The sequence below is a fragment of the Pangasianodon hypophthalmus genome, chromosome 2 (assembly GCF_027358585.1).
Source record: "Pangasianodon hypophthalmus isolate fPanHyp1 chromosome 2, fPanHyp1.pri, whole genome shotgun sequence".
Lineage (NCBI taxonomy): Eukaryota > Metazoa > Chordata > Actinopteri > Siluriformes > Pangasiidae > Pangasianodon > Pangasianodon hypophthalmus.
The window spans coordinates 27,943,894-27,961,649 of record NC_069711.1 but is presented as its reverse complement, the minus strand read 5'-3'; the positions used below and the strand labels follow the sequence as shown (position 1 = coordinate 27,961,649).

Here is a 17,756-nt window from a genome sequence, read left to right as displayed (position 1 = left end):
GCTTAGGATAAACCAGCATGAGCCAATTAGTTAGCTCACTAGCCAGCTTACTAATGTAATGTCTTGACTAATACAACAGGTTTTATTAATTCATTCAAGGCAACATCATGTGTAAATCTTAAATATGGACAGAATTAAATAAATGGACATTGTGAAATAGCATTAATCCAAAGGGGGTGAACAAACAGGTGGCATACACTGTTTACATCAGTTAGTGTAACACGGTACTGGATAGTGCAATCAAATGAGCACAGAATCAGCCCCAGTATCAATGCATCCTTAGTTGTGACCTTGCTAGGTGTTAGATGTTCTACTGACGTTGTTTGAACCATGTTTCACTCCAGGCCTGATTTTGGTCAACGAGCCGTACTACAACGAGGCGGGCTTTGACAGTGACCGCGGCCTGCAGGAGGGCTATGAAAACAGTCGTTGCTACAACGAGATGGCCCTAATCAAGATGGTGCAGTCCATGACACAGCTCCTGGCGCAGCCAGTCGAGGTCTTCCAGCAGGAGATCCGTGAGCATTTCTGCACCAGTGGCTGGAGACTTGTGCAGCGACTCGAGTCCTGGCTGGAGCTGGATGCAGCCGTGTCTGAACGTGGTGCTCGAAACGCCGGCGCCATGCGGGCTGAGCCACTGGACGAGGAGGTTCCTGAGGCGCTGGCGCACAGCAGTCCTACAGGCAAACCCGAGACCAGAGGTGAGGAGGAGCTTGAAGACTCTGGTCTCGGTGCCTCCAAGGACCTCAGCCTGAGCTCAGATTTGGACGGCTCCAGAGGGGCAGAGCCTGCACAGCAGGGTGGCAAAGCGGCACAGGAGTCTCAGCCGTCTGTCAGGCCGAAGAAGCGGAGGCGGAGCTACCGCAGCTTCCTTCCTGAGCGTAGCGGCTACCCGGACATCGGCTTCCCGCTCTTTCCCCTCTCAAAAGGCTTTGTTAAGAGCGTGCGTGGCGTCCTGTTTCAGTATCGTGCAGCACTGAACGCTGCCGGCATTCCTGAAGAGAAATAATCACTCATCCACTCATCACATTTTTCATCTTTTTCTCTTTCTTTGCTCGTGTTGAGAGCTGCACTCAACCCCTTTAACCCACCGACCTCCAGCAAGGCTACGCTCCCTTTGCTAGCCAACCATGTGTTTGATGTTTTTTTTTTTTTTTCCTTTTTTTTCTTTTCAAGGTGTTGTGTGGTCCCAAACCCCTCTGTTGCTGTGAAAACGCCTCTTCCATATCGACTCTGGTCTCTCAGGGAGATATTGAGATGCCTGAAGCGTTTGGAGGAGGAAGAAGGGGAGGATGATAGAAGAATCTTTTTGAAGCAGGACAAAGACCTATGTGAAGTTTATGTGATTTGTGAGGTAGAACAACACCCGAGAGCTGGGACAGATACACCATTCAGCACTGAAAGGGCAGTGTCTTGAAACTTGAGCCATGAGACCAAAACTGACGGAGAGGACATGTTGTCACGCTACTGAAACATGCAGAGGGTTTTGCACAAAGTTTACTGTTAATGACTGCTGGGCAAAAAGAATTGTGGCTTGTTCTTGTACAGGTCACCGTGATGTTTTGGCTCAGTTGATTGTCATCCTCTTTTTCACTGGAGAACTACACTTCCCAGCATGCTCTCCACTCTTCATTTCCTCATGAAGTGCTGCTCTGTGTTGCTTTATCATTTTCACATTTCAGCCAATCTCAAGCTCTTTTAACATTAGTGTTGCTTGATAGTTTTGCCTCAAGTTTTGCCCCAACACACACACACACACACACACACACACACACACACACACACCACTATACACCTATATACTTATACACTTACATGCATACTGAATGTCACAAAACTGCCCACATGTGGCTGTGAGCCTGTTAATCAGTTAGTACGCCTGGTTACCAAGTTTACATGCAAAAACAAACAAGACACAGTAAACTCTTTCAATTCTCAGAACTATATCACAGGAGGTTTTTTACATCTGCCATCAAGACCTTGCTCTGTGTAGCTCATTTCTGCCTTCTCTTTAAGCTCACTCCATTCATGTACAATACATTTTACACTTTTTATAAGGAAAAGCTACACAGTTTTGCTACACAATGTGTCTTTATAATCCACAAACAAGCGTTCAGACGTGTGCTGGACCTTCAAGAGAAGAGCTTTCAAAGATCTGGGCTTGAACAAAGCGCATAGACACGATCCTTATATCTTTCCTTCTCTCTCTCTCTCTCTCTCTCTCCGTGGCTCTCTCACTCTCTTCCCTTAGCTAGCAAACATCTTATCCATTATCCAGTTTCTGTAACATACACTGCCTACTTTAAGATGCCATATGATACACACTGCACATTATTCCTAACAGAAGGACTTGTTATTTTTAGAAGCACAATCCCAACCCTTTCTTCATGCTGTGAAATGCTAAGTTTATCAGATTTCATCTGTATTCTTCTTATTTTTTAGATACGATTGCATTTAGCACTTTTTTTAGTCTTTGTGTTTATGGAACAACCAGTATTCTGATGTAGCACAAAAAGGGAGGCTAATGTTGTGTACATGTTCTATTATGACCACCAGGGGGCGACAAAGTACTTTTTTTTTTTTTTTTTTTTTTTTTTTTAAAGCACAGTGTCCCTGGAACAGCATGGCTCTGGCCAACACTGCTTATGTCTGTGTGGCTGGTGGGAGATACTGGCTTATTGTTTAGTGTAGTAGTGTGCGTTTTGGCTCCAATGTCCTAAGTAGAAAGTCTGAATTTTAGACTGTTACAGGATCTTGTACCCAAATCCTGAGCATGATGGGAAAACTTCAGCAGGCAGAAGGACATTATTCTTGTTTACACCAGAAGAGCTGTATTTGAAGTTGTAGCTTTCTGCTGCTTTGTAAGTGAAGGGTGGCAGGTTTTAATAGTGTACTTGTAATATTCTGCTCGAGCCTCAATGCTAAATGCTGCACGTGTTTCAGTCTGAGTGCTGTAGCACCTCTGAGCCAATGCCACATCATTTCCAAATTTCTGTACATATCCTGTAAGCCCCCTCTGGAAGCTGTCATTTATTTCTTCAGTGTTCATCGATTTAATTGACTTGAATGATCACCTACACAGCTTCTAACCAGAAATGACCCAGCTATGCTGCATTAAATCTGGGTTTCCCCGTGTCTAATTTACAACCAAAAGCTTGCATTTGCCAGCCTTAAAGGAAGCTCAATGGATTTGTATGGTAATCAGTACATTCTAGTATTACTGCAAGGAAGGAGAACTAGTGTTAGTGCACACACATTCAGCACATTTTCTTTGTTCATTTCTTCATTTTTTTAATTTATTTTTCTCATTTTTCTTTGCCTTTTTTCATTTTCTCATGTTTTTCATCTCATTCTCCTCCTCCTTTCTTTCTTTCTTTCTTTCTTTCTCTCCTTACTTTTCTTGACACTCTTTATCTTTCTTTGTCTTGTCTATCTTTATTTCCTTTTCTTATCTTTTTTTCTGATGTATTCTTTTTTTTCTTCTTTCCTACATGCCGTTGTTTATTTTATTCTTTATGCTGGATTGCTGTGTAAGTCTCTGATCGCTGTGATTCTGCTCTTTGAGCGAACATGTTTATTCATGGTTGGCAATAGCTTTACTCATCTTAGAGAAATGTATTAGAGTTGCATTTTCCCCACTTTCCTCAGTATATTCTTTGTCATGATATACTAGGATGCAGTTTAAAAAAAAAAAAAAAAGATGCCCAGAGCAGCACTCTAACACTGGACATGGAAAAGTCCTGCAGTGCATATATAGATATAGTGTAGTTTTTTCCCCGGCAGCTAAAGTGCATTCCCTTGCTGACACAGTGTGGATGTATTAGAGCAGGAACCAGTGGTTCCTTATCACTCTTACCCAGTTGACCTTTGCTGGATCTAATGATACTGATATGGCCTGAGGTTTGCACTGTTTTTCTGTGATAGAGCAGGAAAATGCATTAATACTGCACGCTCCCCAGGTGCTCCAGAGTTGGCCTAAGTCAGTTCTTATTATTATAAAGATCTTTATCCTCCTGCTGAACTCTGACCTTTCCAGCAGTGCAGTCCATCTCCATTCTGTGCAGCGGTTTTTACAATCTTACACAATCTTACACTAAAGAACTGACATCATTGGATCTTTTTAGGTTTTTTTTCCCATTTGTCATCTTTTACTATTTGGGATTTGGTTCAAATACTGCTTCTTTGCAGTGCTGTGGAACTACTCTAATTAGGACTGAGTTCAGGATGTGGCCCATGTTAAAGCCCTCTTACTGTTACCGTTTCCTGCTGTTATCCTACTGCTCACCTTTGACCTCCAACTCTCTCCATTTCTGCTATTATGAAAACAAATGTGAAGTCTTGACATCAAGCACATGAAGCTCTGACCCGTTTTCTCACATCCGTGTAGAAAATCCACCTTCAGTCCTGTTGACGAGAGACAACAGCCAAAGCATGCAACATGTCGCTTTAAGCCTTATGGCTGCTCACAAGACTTGACTGTATGATATAAAACATTTCCACAGTGGCCTGTATTGGTAAACTAATGAAAAAAAAAAAAAAACAAGATTTGTAGCCTGATTTCCTCTGTACAGAAGTCATGACTATATATAAATACATAGATTATATATATATTTAACAAACATGAGTTCAAAGTGATTAATGTGAATGCTTGGGGCATATTAATTGCGGAGTGTGTGTATTACTGTATTTTCTTTTGGTTCCTTTGTATTTTTTTAACAATTTATTTTGGTTGCATTAAAAATTCAAATGTATAAAGTGAAGCATTAAACTCTTGGCGAGCAGAAACCAGACATCCTATAAGTTTCTTTTTCTGTTTTTTTAAGAGTTTGCACACTAACACTAAAAAATCCAACTTAAATAATATCTAGAACTCCAACAAAACTACAAGAAAATATTTAGGAAGATTGGATTTATTTTTGAATCTTTCTGAACATTTGCATGTCGCGAGTCCATTGTGGCTGACAGGAAGCGTGTGAGTGTGGGACTGTTTTGAATTTAACTGTATTTTAGTTAAACACATACTGACACATTTTATAACTACGTCCTCACATATCTGCTCCACTGCTTTCAATTTAAAATAACTTGAAGCTATAATAATAAAATGGACTAAAGCTGAATAGCATTTTTAAGTAAACCAATAAAAGAAATAGTACTAACACAGGAATGGAAAACGTTATTTGTATTTTCTCCTGAATAGCCACAGCCTTACAGAAACAAATAGCTTTAATAGCAATATCTTGAAACCAAAAACACCCAAAAGTCCGACACTTGATGTAAAAGTTTGATTATACTGTAGAGTTTAGGTCAAAACGGTAATGGTTTTTGTTCCACGCTGAAATACATGGATCTCTTACTGGAATTTCCTCCACCAAGTCACGCAGGACCACGCCAGGGACAACTGAGATCCGGACATGAAAGAGCTCAATGTCCTGAGGATGTCAGTTTTACAATTTTTTACAGTTTTAGTTCATGTCAGTGTACACATACACGATCATAAGAAACTTGCAGAGAAGGAGACCTTCAAGATTATACACGCTCTCTTTGAGGCTGGCTGAGAGGCCGCGACTCGACATGTGTACCTGTCAAGATCAGGCAACAGTGTGTGTTTGGCTGTGGGCATGTGTGTATTTGTGTTCTTCCTGAGAAATAACCTTATTCATTATTCATTCATCACAGTAAATGTGTGGCAACCTGGGATCCCTTGATATAGTCATTCATTTATTCATCTTCAGTAACTGCTTTATCGGATCCAGAGCCTATCCCATGAGCACTGGGTGTGAGGTGGAAGTACAACCCAAATGGGATGCAGTTCCATTGCAGACACCACAATGCACACACATTCACACACATTCACACACATTCAAGTATAGGGGCAATTTAGAGTTGCGAATTCATCTACTGGTTTTTGAGAGGACACTCATATGGCTTCTTCACATGGTGACATTTTGACAACCACAGGTTTTCCTTTTTTTTTTTTTTTTTTAATGTTTCTCTTTTGCATGTATCGCAACCACAAGTGAAGTGTAAAAGCAAAAAAAAAAAAAGTCATTTAACGATTTCACTCCAATTCCAGTAAAAGATATCAACACTTTGTCTAAAAGTACTACTATATAAATGAAATGTAAAATAAAAAAATAATAAATATGATCCATGAAAACTACGGTAGGATCACACATTGATTAAAAAAAAGATTTTTTTATATAAAACTGAAAATAAACAGAAAGTTACAATTTTGAAATATTTTAAACAAAGAAAGGAAATGTTCAGTATATCGAATGTCAAGACTGTACTATTCCTAGGTCACTAGAAATAGTACAATTTACTTACATTAACCTACACTGTCTTCCATTGAGGCACGTTATCATGTGACACTCCGATGGATTTTATCTAACACGGGTCATCTGGTTTTACATAAACTTGTCGATTCTATGCCAGCTCAAGTGCGCGTTGTCATTACAGCGAAAGGGAGACTTACTAGTGCTAAGAAATTCTGAAATTCATGTTAATATTTCTAAGCTTAACATGAACGCGGGGGGGGTTTGGGGGGTGTGTGTGCATGTAGCATGTTTAGGGGCCATTACACAGGGACCATTACAGTTTCTATTAAAACCAATACAATTCCCATTAAAATCATTACAGATTATTTCTATTGTTTTTTCGGCAGGGGTTGCTGACCTTTTAAATGGATCTGCATTGTAGATGTTGTCTGATGTCAGAATTTTACCAGGTCCACTAGTCTATTACCACCACAGTCTCTAGAGTTTATACAAAAATGGGTTTTATTACAATGAACTTACGTGTAAAGACAAAGGGTCATGATTTGCAAATTGCTGTTGAACGTCCTCAAAATGATCTTCTTCCTAATTCATGGATATAGAACATAACATGAATGATCTTAGAATAACTAAGCTCTCCATATATAACTAATTAAATATAGTTTTTAATTAAACAACCTAATGTTAATCTTTCAGCGCTTTTGCCTCGGACCTCTGGGGTTGGGGGGTCGATTCTCGCCTCCACCCTGTGCACCCAGAGTTTGCATGTTCTCCCGTGCCTTGGGGGTTTCCTCTGTGTACTCTGGTTTCCTCCCCCAGTCCAAAGACATGTGTTATAGGCTGATTGGCATTTCCAAATAGTCCATAGTGTGTGTGTGTGTGTGTGTGTGTGATTGTGCCCTGCGATGGGTCGGCACCCTATCCAGGGTGTCCCCTGCCCTGTGCCCCGAGTCCCCTGAGATAGGCTCCAGGCTCCCTGTGACCCTGTGTAGGATAAGCAGTACAGAAAATGGATGAATGGATGTTAGGAAGCTGCACTTCCTCCTCCACTGTGAAAAACCTTCCCCGAAAAAAATCACACACAATATACCCAATTTCTACAATTTAACAGAAGAAGAAAAATTAAGAATCTTTCTAGGAGAAGGTGCCATGGCAAAAACTCTTCAATTCAGAATAAGAAAAAAGACTTCCAAAGACAAGGAGTTCTGGATGCCAAAAATCAATAGACTTTATTGAATCAACCAACAAAGCCGAGATGTCTGCAGAACACCCGCTTTATATAGCCATGGCCCAAGCTTTTATACAATTCTAAAAATAATGACTTCATCAGGTGGAGTTTTCTCATTTTTTCTTTTAAATCATACTCCTACCTTTCGCCACAGTTATTTCATTAGCCCACTGACTTAGTTTTAATTTGTTTGGTGAGCTCAGCCAGGCTATTTTTTTTTTAAGCGTTAAAAAGAGCCAAAAATAAGACAGTATATGAAATAAAACTTCTGTATATTTGGTACTGTTCTGTACTTTCCACAAACCAGGTCACATCAGGTTATTTGAATTCCACTACATGTATCATGCACACTTGGTTTAACACTCTGACATGGGATGAGATCATATCATATCACATTCCCTTCTGGATTACATATTTCACTAAACACTAATTGGAGTGCTTCAAAGTGGTTACATTCTTAAATGGTTACATTCTTAAGCCTTTGATTTACACCTTGATTACTCAGAAAATAGGATACAGTAAAACGGCTAAGAGAAAATAAGATACGATACAAATGAAGTATAAGTGAAGGATTAAAAATCTTTCAAAAAGGAAACACTTCCGCCTTCGCTGCAAAGTATGAGTCAGAATGTGACAGCCTGAGGGACAGTGAGACACCGAGTGTCCTGCACACACCCTGAATATACACAACACAAGTGTTCAGACACTTTCCTGTCTGATTTTTTGTTATTGTTTGCTTGTTATTATTATTATTATTATTATTATTATTATTATTATTATTATTATTATTATGTTTGTAATGTTTAAATGCAGATATATGTGTATTATCTGTATAACCTTTAGTTTAATCTACCTGCTCTATTTGCTTTGGCAACAATGTGATTTGTAACATTCATACCAACAAAGTCCTGTTGAACTGAAAAGGCTGGTCTTTCCACATGGCTGCTTCACACTCCAGGCCAGTTGGAGGCGGTAATGCACCACAACACCATTAAATGGAAGAAGAATAAGACGACGAACCAAACAGTGGAGACAGATAAACAGCAGAGAGGACAGAGTTCATTTGAGACCTAAAGAGAAATATATGTTATAACCTGGAACTCGAGACCAGCAGGTGGCAGTAATGCAAAAAGCTGTTGTTTGCCAACCGCCATAAAACAACAAGGAGAAGGCGAAGAAGAAAAAGACGCGGTTTTAGCAGATGTGAGTGTTTGGCTAATTTAATATCAACGGTAATGCGTGCAGTTTTTGTTGTTCATTTCAAAACATTAATGAATTATGATTAATCTAAAAATATAACATTATGTACTGTGTGTAATGATGGCAAAAATGAAGCTTTCTGAAGTAATGAACCTTTTTTCAGAACTATTTCGAAAGAGTTCATTGGTCAGTGCTTTTCCGCTCAGTGCACACTAGTGGCCTCTGGTGGTCAAAAGGATGAAGTGCATCTGTGTGCTAGTTATTTTTTAAACTGTAAAGGCTACTAGCAACATTAAATAATACTGTATGAAGAAAAAAATGCTCTTATAGCGTACTTCTATATGACAGCTATTTATAGTGAACCTATTTATAGTAGGCACACACACACACACACACACAAACTTATTCATTACATTGAACTCAGCCCTAGTCCATCCCTTATTACTTCATAAAAAAATTGAACAGGATGATTGTTGTAAATTGTTATTATCTTGTTTAAATATCTTATTTTTTCATTTAATACTGCCTTTCAGAAGCTACATAAGATATTTACCTGTCTCCCAGAAGACAAAATAATAACAATTTATACCTATCATCCTGTTCAAATGTTTACACCCCTTGGCTCTTTACGTAGTCTGTTGCCTTCTTGAGCATCAGTGAATGTTTGCACCTTTTGTAATAGTTGTGTATGAGTCCCTCAGTTGTCCTCAGTGTGAAAAGATGGATCTCAACATCATATAGCAACTGTTGGAAAGGGATTAAATATGCTCAGGACAAACAAAGAAACTCATGAACAACTGTCACAAAACATAAAAACAGTCGTTGATCATCCAGGTAACACACACAGTATTAAGAATCAAGCTTATGTAAACTTTTGAGCTGGTTCATTTGTGTAAATTCATTTATTATTGTGTTTTGTGGACTATATGTATACATCTGTTATGTGAAATAGCTTATTCAGGGCAGAACTAAATAAAAAACAAAATGCAAGTTTAGGATTCCTGTTACTAATTTTTTTAATTATTAACATTTTGCAGATTCTGCAAGGTGTGTGTAAACAAGACCACAACTGTTTTCACTCTGTAGTTGGTTACTGATGGGGTAATTTATGCGTAGTCTGTTTTTCTTTCTGTTTAACAAAACGTGTGACTTGTAATTGGCTCTCAATTTTTCTATGTACTAATGCTGGTTTGATGCCAAACATTAAAAAAAAAAAAGTTCGTTAGTTGCTTTGGAATAAATTGACTAATGACAGGCAGAGGCTCTGTGTTTGAGCCTCTGCATTTTTTCCAGTGTGGCATTTACAAGTGTGAAACCCAGATTGCCTGTTGATTATTGTATTTCATGTTCTAAATAAACGTGTACAATTTCCTAGTGTCCCACAAACAGAACACATAAAAGTATCAATAGTTTCATGATTAGAACATTTCAGTTTCATAACCCAGGTTGTTGGCTTATTTTCATTAGGGTAATATTCATTTATAATTTGTATTTTGTCCTTTTATTATCCAGTCATGGAACACACTTCCATTTGACTCCACTAAGGACACAGCGAGGCGGAAAGCTACCTGCAGCTACATGTCCTTGTGAGGTTAGACTACGCATTTAAAATAACATTAGCTAGTACAGATATGAGTCTACAGGGTCTATGGGGGTCAGCTAAACAAATGTATGGTTGTGTACCCTATAGAATCATATCTGTACTAGCTAATGTTACGTAAAAGTTATATACACATGAAGAGTAAGTATTTTGATTACTTGTATATCAGAGTCCATTTTCAGTGTAACAGGATTTCTGATCACATACGTGTAAATATGTGTTTTCCCTTCTTCTTTCAGCTCTATATCACCATTTGACCTAAAAGGGAGCCAGTCTGGGATGAAGCAGAAGCACATGGATTAAAGCCCTGTCTGAAGTCAGAAAAAGGGAAAAAGACAGAAAAGTGAGCTGGTGCAGTCAGTGCAGTATAACTATCTGTAAAAACAGTGGCAAAAAGTTGGTGGTGATTTGCAGCAGATCCATAGACTACCTCAGGGTTAGTGTTTAATAAGTTCTCCATTTTTGGGACTCTAAATTTCAAGAGGAAATTTAAAAACACCAGGATGGGGAAGAAATCTGATCTAAGTGACTTTGACCGTGGCTTGGTTGTTGGTTCCAGACGGGCTGGTCTGAGTGTCTCTGAAACTGCTGAACTCCTGGGATTTTCACGCACAACAGTCTCCAGAGTTTACACAGAATGGCGCAAGAAAGAAAAAACATCCAGTGAGCGGCATTTCTGTGGGCGAAAACGCCTCGTTAGTGAGAGAGGTCAGAGGAGATTGGACAGACTGGTGCAATCTGACAGGACAGCGACAGTAACTGAAATAACCATGCGTTATAACAGTGGTGTGCGGAAAGGCATCTCGGAAAGCACAACACGTCGAACCCTGAAGTGGATGGGCTACAGCAAAAGACCGCGCTCTACTCCTGTCAGCCAAGCACATGAAATCCAGTCGGATAGCTGAAGAAGGGAAAAGTCTACTCATCTGAGAATTCTCAGAATTTGGCATTAAAATTATGGAACCTTGGATTCATCCTGTTTCGTATTAATGGTTTAGCCTGGTGGTTGTGCAGTGCATGATGTTTTTGTGGCACACATTAAGCCTCTTAATACCAAATGAGCATTGTTTAAATCCTGTGTAAGGCATTTTCCTGGTATGGTTTTGCTCCACTTGTCCCCTTAGAGTGAATTGTTACTGCAAATCAATACAAATCTTATCTGACTAATCACTTTTAGTCTGTGATGAAACACTTCTATCTTGATTGAAGTGGTCTCTGCAATCCCCATCCACAGGGTATGAGGGCTCAGTGAATGGTTTGTATGAAAATTATGTCAGTTGTAGGCCATGGCTTTCATAGTCACCAGATGTCAACCCAGTTGAACAAATATCTTTTGGAAGAATGGTGTTCATCCCTCTAGTACAGTTCCAGAGACTTGTAAAATTGATGTCCAGGCACATTGACGCTGTTCTAATCTTTCAATCTAATCTTTAAATTTTTTTTTTGTCTTATTAAAATAGATAGCTTTACTAATTCTATCTTGCTATGTACAGCATACTTACATCACCTACTTTGCCCAAATGTTTATACAAAATGCCTGAATTTGTAGCTAATATAAACACAGTTTTATGCAGAAATAACAACCAGTGAAGTGTGCTGAGAAAAAACAGATATAAAAGCATGCGTAACAATACTGCTTGCTAATCACTGTGTCTTCTAGACGAGCACATAAATACGTCATTAAAGTATCATTTGCATCAAGTGATGCTCTTTTGACGTTCTCTCTGGGGGCCAAGCTGTACCAAGACAAAATCTTGCACTCGAAGACAAAGAAAATCATAAGTGTAAATCTGTTTCTTTTAGTTGTTTTTCTTGTAATTTTTTTTTTGTCAGTGATGTTCCACAAAATAGATTTTGTCAAATTAAATAAAGTAATCTATTCAACGTATGTAAAATGTGAAATTCCATTAGCAATAAGATTGTGGGGAGCAGAACGGATCTCAGAAAGCACATGTTAATTCTGGAGGCAGGTGGGCTACAACAATAGAAGACCACATCAGGTTCAATTACGTTCAGCCAAGAAAAGGAATCGGAGGCAAACATAATACCTCCCAACATAATAATTATTAATTAATTAATAAGAAATTAATTACAAAGTCCCTTTCCAGCCTCCACCAGACAAAACATCAAGCCCTCTTTAACCTATGCAACATCTGGCCTTCATCTCTACTTTCATAGAGGTGTTTGAGTGTGTAGCAGCTGTCATCGTGGATGCAGCTGGACTATCAGAGTCTCAAGAGGTTCTGCAGCAGTGTGGCCAGACACCAGAGGAGCACTGCCAATGGATCTATTCCCCAAAGCTCACCAATGTCAGCCACCCATTCGTCTCTTTACAGCAGCCGAAGGCCTCCTGTTGATGGTGGCTGCTGGCAGATGAGCAGGATGCCAAGGATATAATTGAGCTGGTGGTACTGGAGCAGTTCATCACTTGACTGTTGGCATGAACAGCAGAGTCCAGAACCACTGCCTGGCATCCCTGGATGAAGCCGTCCATCTGGTGGAGGATCACCTGGCGGCAATTCCTGGTCCAGATGACTCTCTTTACTGTCTCTCGTGGAATTGGGTACACTGAGCTGGTTCCCTGACATACCTCAGACTTCCCTTGATCATGCCGGAATGTACTGCATACAAGTGAATATCCAAGGGAGTATACATCAGGCCTTGGAAGACTTGGGCTGTAATCAGACCTCAATCCACCAAAGCCTGAGTCAGTGCAAGGCATTGGGAAATACATGATTGCTGAAGGTGAGTTGCATGCACAGGGACATTCACAAACATTCTCTGGTGACAGTATTAATAAATTTTTGGAGCCAAACACATAACGTTGAGGTGGCAGTTAATCCTGTCTCATCCATCCACTCATTTTGGAGACAAATTTTCCTGGGGTATAGATAAATGTTAAAAACCTTTATTCTGGATAGGTCTGGATAAGTATGGGGGGTGGGGAAATGCTTTTCGATGAAGGTCATCATAATCCTATGGCAGGGCATTTGGATAGGTTAAAACACTCCAACCCTGTACTGATCCATTTTCATTGGCCAGACATTTGTGGCGACGTACGCAGGTGGTGTTGCATGCCATAAATGTCAACTGGTGAATCCACCGGCAACCCCAAAAGAGGCATTGCCCCCTTACCATTCATTGGGGTCTCATTCAAAATAATTGATATGGACCTCATGTTAGACAGCTAAAGTAACAATAGCCAATGTCCAGTGTCCAAATATTTATGGACCTGAATGTATATTTTCCTTACAAAATCATAACTCAATGCATATACAAATGGCTAGTACATAGTAATGCATAACAATAATTCTTATTACATATGTTGAGCTGTCACATGTACTCATCTATATAGACCTAACTGCAAGATGATCCAATATCTCCACATCACTCTGTTTCTTTCGAATGTCACGCCAGTTAATGGGCATAATTGCAGCTTCCTCCTCTCTCTCTTCGTCTTTATTCTCTCTCTCACTTCTCCTTCTTGCAGTATTTAATTGATATGAAACTATTTAAAATGTCATACATATTTAAAAATGAAAATAGATCATATGATTTGGTCCAAACTTTCTAAACTGGTGGGTTTTTTTTTGTTTGTTTGTTTGTTTTGTTTTGTTTTATATACACAAGGATTCCCCATTCTAATGTTTCAGAGAAATGGAGCCTTAGATACAAAACAGAAAGGAAAGAGATTAAAACTTAAAAACTTAAAAACCAAGAAAAACGTAGGTTATAATATGAAACACATTTTACAGAGATGGTCAGGAATTTTTTTTTTAATTATGCCAATGAGAACACAATAACACAGTATCAACAAGCCAGGAGAACAGAGGGAATGAATGAATGAATGAATGAATGCGTGTATAAAGTGTATGTAAGGATGTATAGGATGTCCTTAAAGTGTATAAAGTTGTTCACAGACACTAATATTAGTCCCAACTGATCCCCAGGTCTTTGTACACAGCAAAAGTTCTAATTGTGAAATAGACTCAAAATAACTTTTAAGCTCACATTTGAAGACCAAAAAGAGAGGTTTGCACTTTGAGAATTTACATTTATGAATATTGTACTTTGCTAATTAAAATATAAGATTTATAAAGAAAAAGGTACCATTTCTTTTTTCATATTCCAGAAAAACAAAAATTATATTTCTAAAAATAAAAACATAATTGAGGTTCACATAACACTGAATAAATTCAAGAATGTCAGAGCAGAATTTAACAGTGTGGCTACAGCACCAAAACAAATGTAAGGAAGTTTCTGGTTTATCCAAACAGAAAGATCAATTTATATGGTATCTTCTTTAGGTCAGGAAAACAGTGCATCTCAGTATTTGTAAGCTGTTTGACGTCATTTAGTCCCCTCCCCCTGGTTTGGTCTTCCTTACACACCAGCAGGTGGCAGTAATGCACCAATCTGTTGTTTGCCAACAGCCATAAAACAAGAAGAAGAAGAAGCTGCTGTAGCAGCTGTTTCCCCGGAGGTGAGTGTTTGTCTAATTTAATATCAGTAGTAATTCCTGCAGTTGACGTTTTTCATTTTAAAACGTTCATGATTTATTTGATCCATCTAAAAATAAATAACATATTATGTAGCAGATTATGTGTCGTGTCCAGTGATGGCAAAAACGAAGCTTTCTAAAGCAATGAAGCTTTCCTCCCAACTGTTTGGAAAAGAGTTGATTAGTGGAAGTATTTGATCACAGTGTACGCTAGTGGCCTCTGCTGGCCAAACGGAGGTAGCGCAGGTAATAAGCTACTGCGAAAAGACAATTGTAAGAACAGTTCTTATAGGAAAGCAATCAACGACAAGGTGGTGTAATACGACGTTACTGGTCCTACCCACAAATTGATTATTTTCCTATAACAGCACATTCCTCTTACACCTTAGCCATTTGAGAACACCAACCATCTTTAGTTATTAAGGTTACTGGTACTAGATGGCTTAGTGGTTAGAGCCTCACACCTCCGGGGTTGGGGGTTCGAGTCCTGCCTCTGTCCTGTGCGTACGGAGCTTGCATATTCTCCCCGTGCTTCAGGGGGTTTCCTACGGGTACTCCGATTTCCTTCCCCAGCCCAAAGATGTGCTATAGACTGATTGGCATCTCTAAATTGTCTGTAGTGTGTGAATTTGTGTGCGATTGTGCCCTGTGATGGGTTGGCATCCCATCCCGTGTGTCCCCCTGCCCTGTGTCCTGAGTCCCCTGGGATAGGCTCCAGGCTCCCTGCAACCCTGTGTAGAATAGGCGGTACAGAGAATGGATGGATGGATGTTAGAAAGCTGCACTTCCTCCTCCACTGTGAAAAATATCAACATAAAAGAAACACCTTCACTGCAAAAAATCACACACAATTTGTGTGTGACCCTGTGTAGGATAAGCGGTACAGAAAATGGATGGATGGAATGTTACTGGCAAATTAGTTAATTTGTAGTCTATTTATCTTTGTATTTAACAAAAGTTCTGTGAATCATTGGCTCTGATTGGAAATTAGTAGCTTCTGTGCTTAATATCGTTTAGGATTAGGTTGAAGTAGCCACGCTGAAGTATATAATATTTTTTTATTCGCTGATCCAGGCTTGATGCATCACAACAGGTTTGGAATAAATTGGCCTGTCAAGCCTGTTGAGTCTCTGGTTTTTTCCAGCATTTAGTGTGTGAAATCCAGATTGCCTGTTAATTATTGTAATTTTTTTTCTAAACGTAATTTTCTTTGTAAACATGTACGATTTTTCATAGTGAGCTGGAAATAGACAGAATACATACACAACAGTTTAATCACAGCATTTTTCAGTTACAGCATTTCAGGTTCACACCCCATGTTAGCTTATTTTTTTTAAGGGTAATATTCATGTATTATTTGTCCTTCTTTACTCTCCAGACATTGAATAGACCTGCAGTTGACTCCAATAAAGACACAGTGAGGCAGAAGCATCCACATAGACTGCGGCTCCAACAACGTGTCCTTGTTGGGTTAGACTGTGCAGCCTATTATTTTTTACATTTGTTTGGCTATGTACCCCAGAGAATCATATCAGTACTAGCTAATGTTATTTTAAAAGTTTTACACACGGAGTGTTAGTGTTTTGATCACTATGTGTCAGTCAAATTCCAGTCTTAAACAAATTTATTCATAGTTAACAGGATTTCTTATTATTATAATATATCTAAAAAATGTGTTTGCATTCTTTTTTCAGCCTATTTCACCATTTGACCTAAAAGGGAGCCAGTCTGGGATGAAGCAGAAGCACATGGATTAAAGCCCTGTCTGAAGTCAGAAAAAGGGAAAAAGACAGAAAAGTGAGCTGGTGCAGTCAGTGCAGTATAACTATCTGTAAAAACAGTGGCAAAAAGTTGGTGGTGATTTGCAGCAGATCCATAGACTACCTCAGGGTTAGTGTTTAATAAGTTCTCCATTTTTGGGACTCTAAATTTCAAGAGGAAATTTAAAAACACCAGGATGGGGAAGAAATCTGATCTAAGTGACTTTGACCGTGGCTTGGTTGTTGGTTCCAGACGGGCTGGTCTGAGTGTCTCTGAAACTGCTGAACTCCTGGGATTTTCACGCACAACAGTCTCCAGAGTTTACACAGAATGGCGCAAGAAAGAAAAAACATCCAGTGAGCGGCATTTCTGTGGGCGAAAACGCCTCGTTAGTGAGAGAGGTCAGAGGAGATTGGACAGACTGGTGCAATCTCACAGGACAGCGACAGTAACTGAAATAACCATGCGTTATAACAGTGGTGTGCGGAAAGGCATCTCGGAAAGCACAACACGTCGAACCCTGAAGTGGATGGGCTACAGCAAAAGACCATCATCTGCTTCCGTAAGGCAAGTACAGGAAATCCAGGCCTCAGTTGCCACAGGTTCACCCCAATCGCATAGCTGAAGAAGGGAAACCATTGCCTCGTTTGAAAATTCTCAATTTGCTAATAGTTGTGTCAGAATTTTTCCTAAATTACATCAAACCATGGATTCATCCTACTTTGTATTAATGGTTTAGCCTGGTGGTGGTGTAATGGTATGGGGAATGTTTTCTTGGCACCCATTAGGCCCCGTAATACCAAATGAGCATTATTTAAATGCCACAGACTACTTAAGTCTTGTTGCTGACAACATGCTCCATTTTACCAAATCTAATTCCAAGCTATCCTGTGTAAGGCATGTTGCTGGCGTGGTTTTGCTCCACATGTCCGCTTAGAGTGAAGTGTCACTGCAAATCAATACAAATTTCATCTGACTGATCACGTTTATCCTATGATGAAACATTTCTATCCTTATAGGAGTGGTCTCTTCCAGGATGACCCAGCCCCCATCCCCAAGGCACAGATGCTCACTGAATGGGTTCTATGAAAATGATATGCTGTAAATCATGTGCTGTGTCCTTCACAGTCACCCGATCTCGGAACAATTGAACACCTATGGGAGATTTTGGACCGACATATTAGACATCAT

The 17,756-nt window shown here is 39.4% G+C and overlaps 1 protein-coding gene and 1 long non-coding RNA gene across 3 annotated transcripts in view; both read left to right on the top strand.

Annotated features, from left to right (window-relative positions):
* Nucleotides 1–4,790, top strand: part of ube2o (ubiquitin-conjugating enzyme E2O) — a 39,269-nt gene extending 34,479 nt beyond the window's left edge. The window contains exon 20 of the mRNA XM_053232024.1: nt 345–4,790. Coding sequence (XP_053087999.1) covers nt 345–1,009 — 665 coding nt within the window. The 3' untranslated portion in view covers nt 1,010–4,790. The remainder of the gene's footprint in view (nt 1–344) is intronic.
* A 3,633-nt stretch (nt 4,791–8,423) lies between these two features.
* On the top strand, nt 8,424–17,132 carry LOC113538491 (uncharacterized). 2 transcript variants are annotated; one of them, XR_008301011.1, is made up of 6 exons: nt 8,424–8,706; nt 10,216–10,294; nt 10,543–13,048; nt 14,737–14,786; nt 16,183–16,274; nt 16,499–17,132. It is a non-coding gene; the product is annotated as an uncharacterized LOC113538491 (long non-coding RNA). The 2 variants fall into 2 exon arrangements; XR_008301012.1 differs by having other exon boundaries at nt 8,424–8,735.
* Nucleotides 17,133–17,756: the final 624 nt, after the last annotated feature.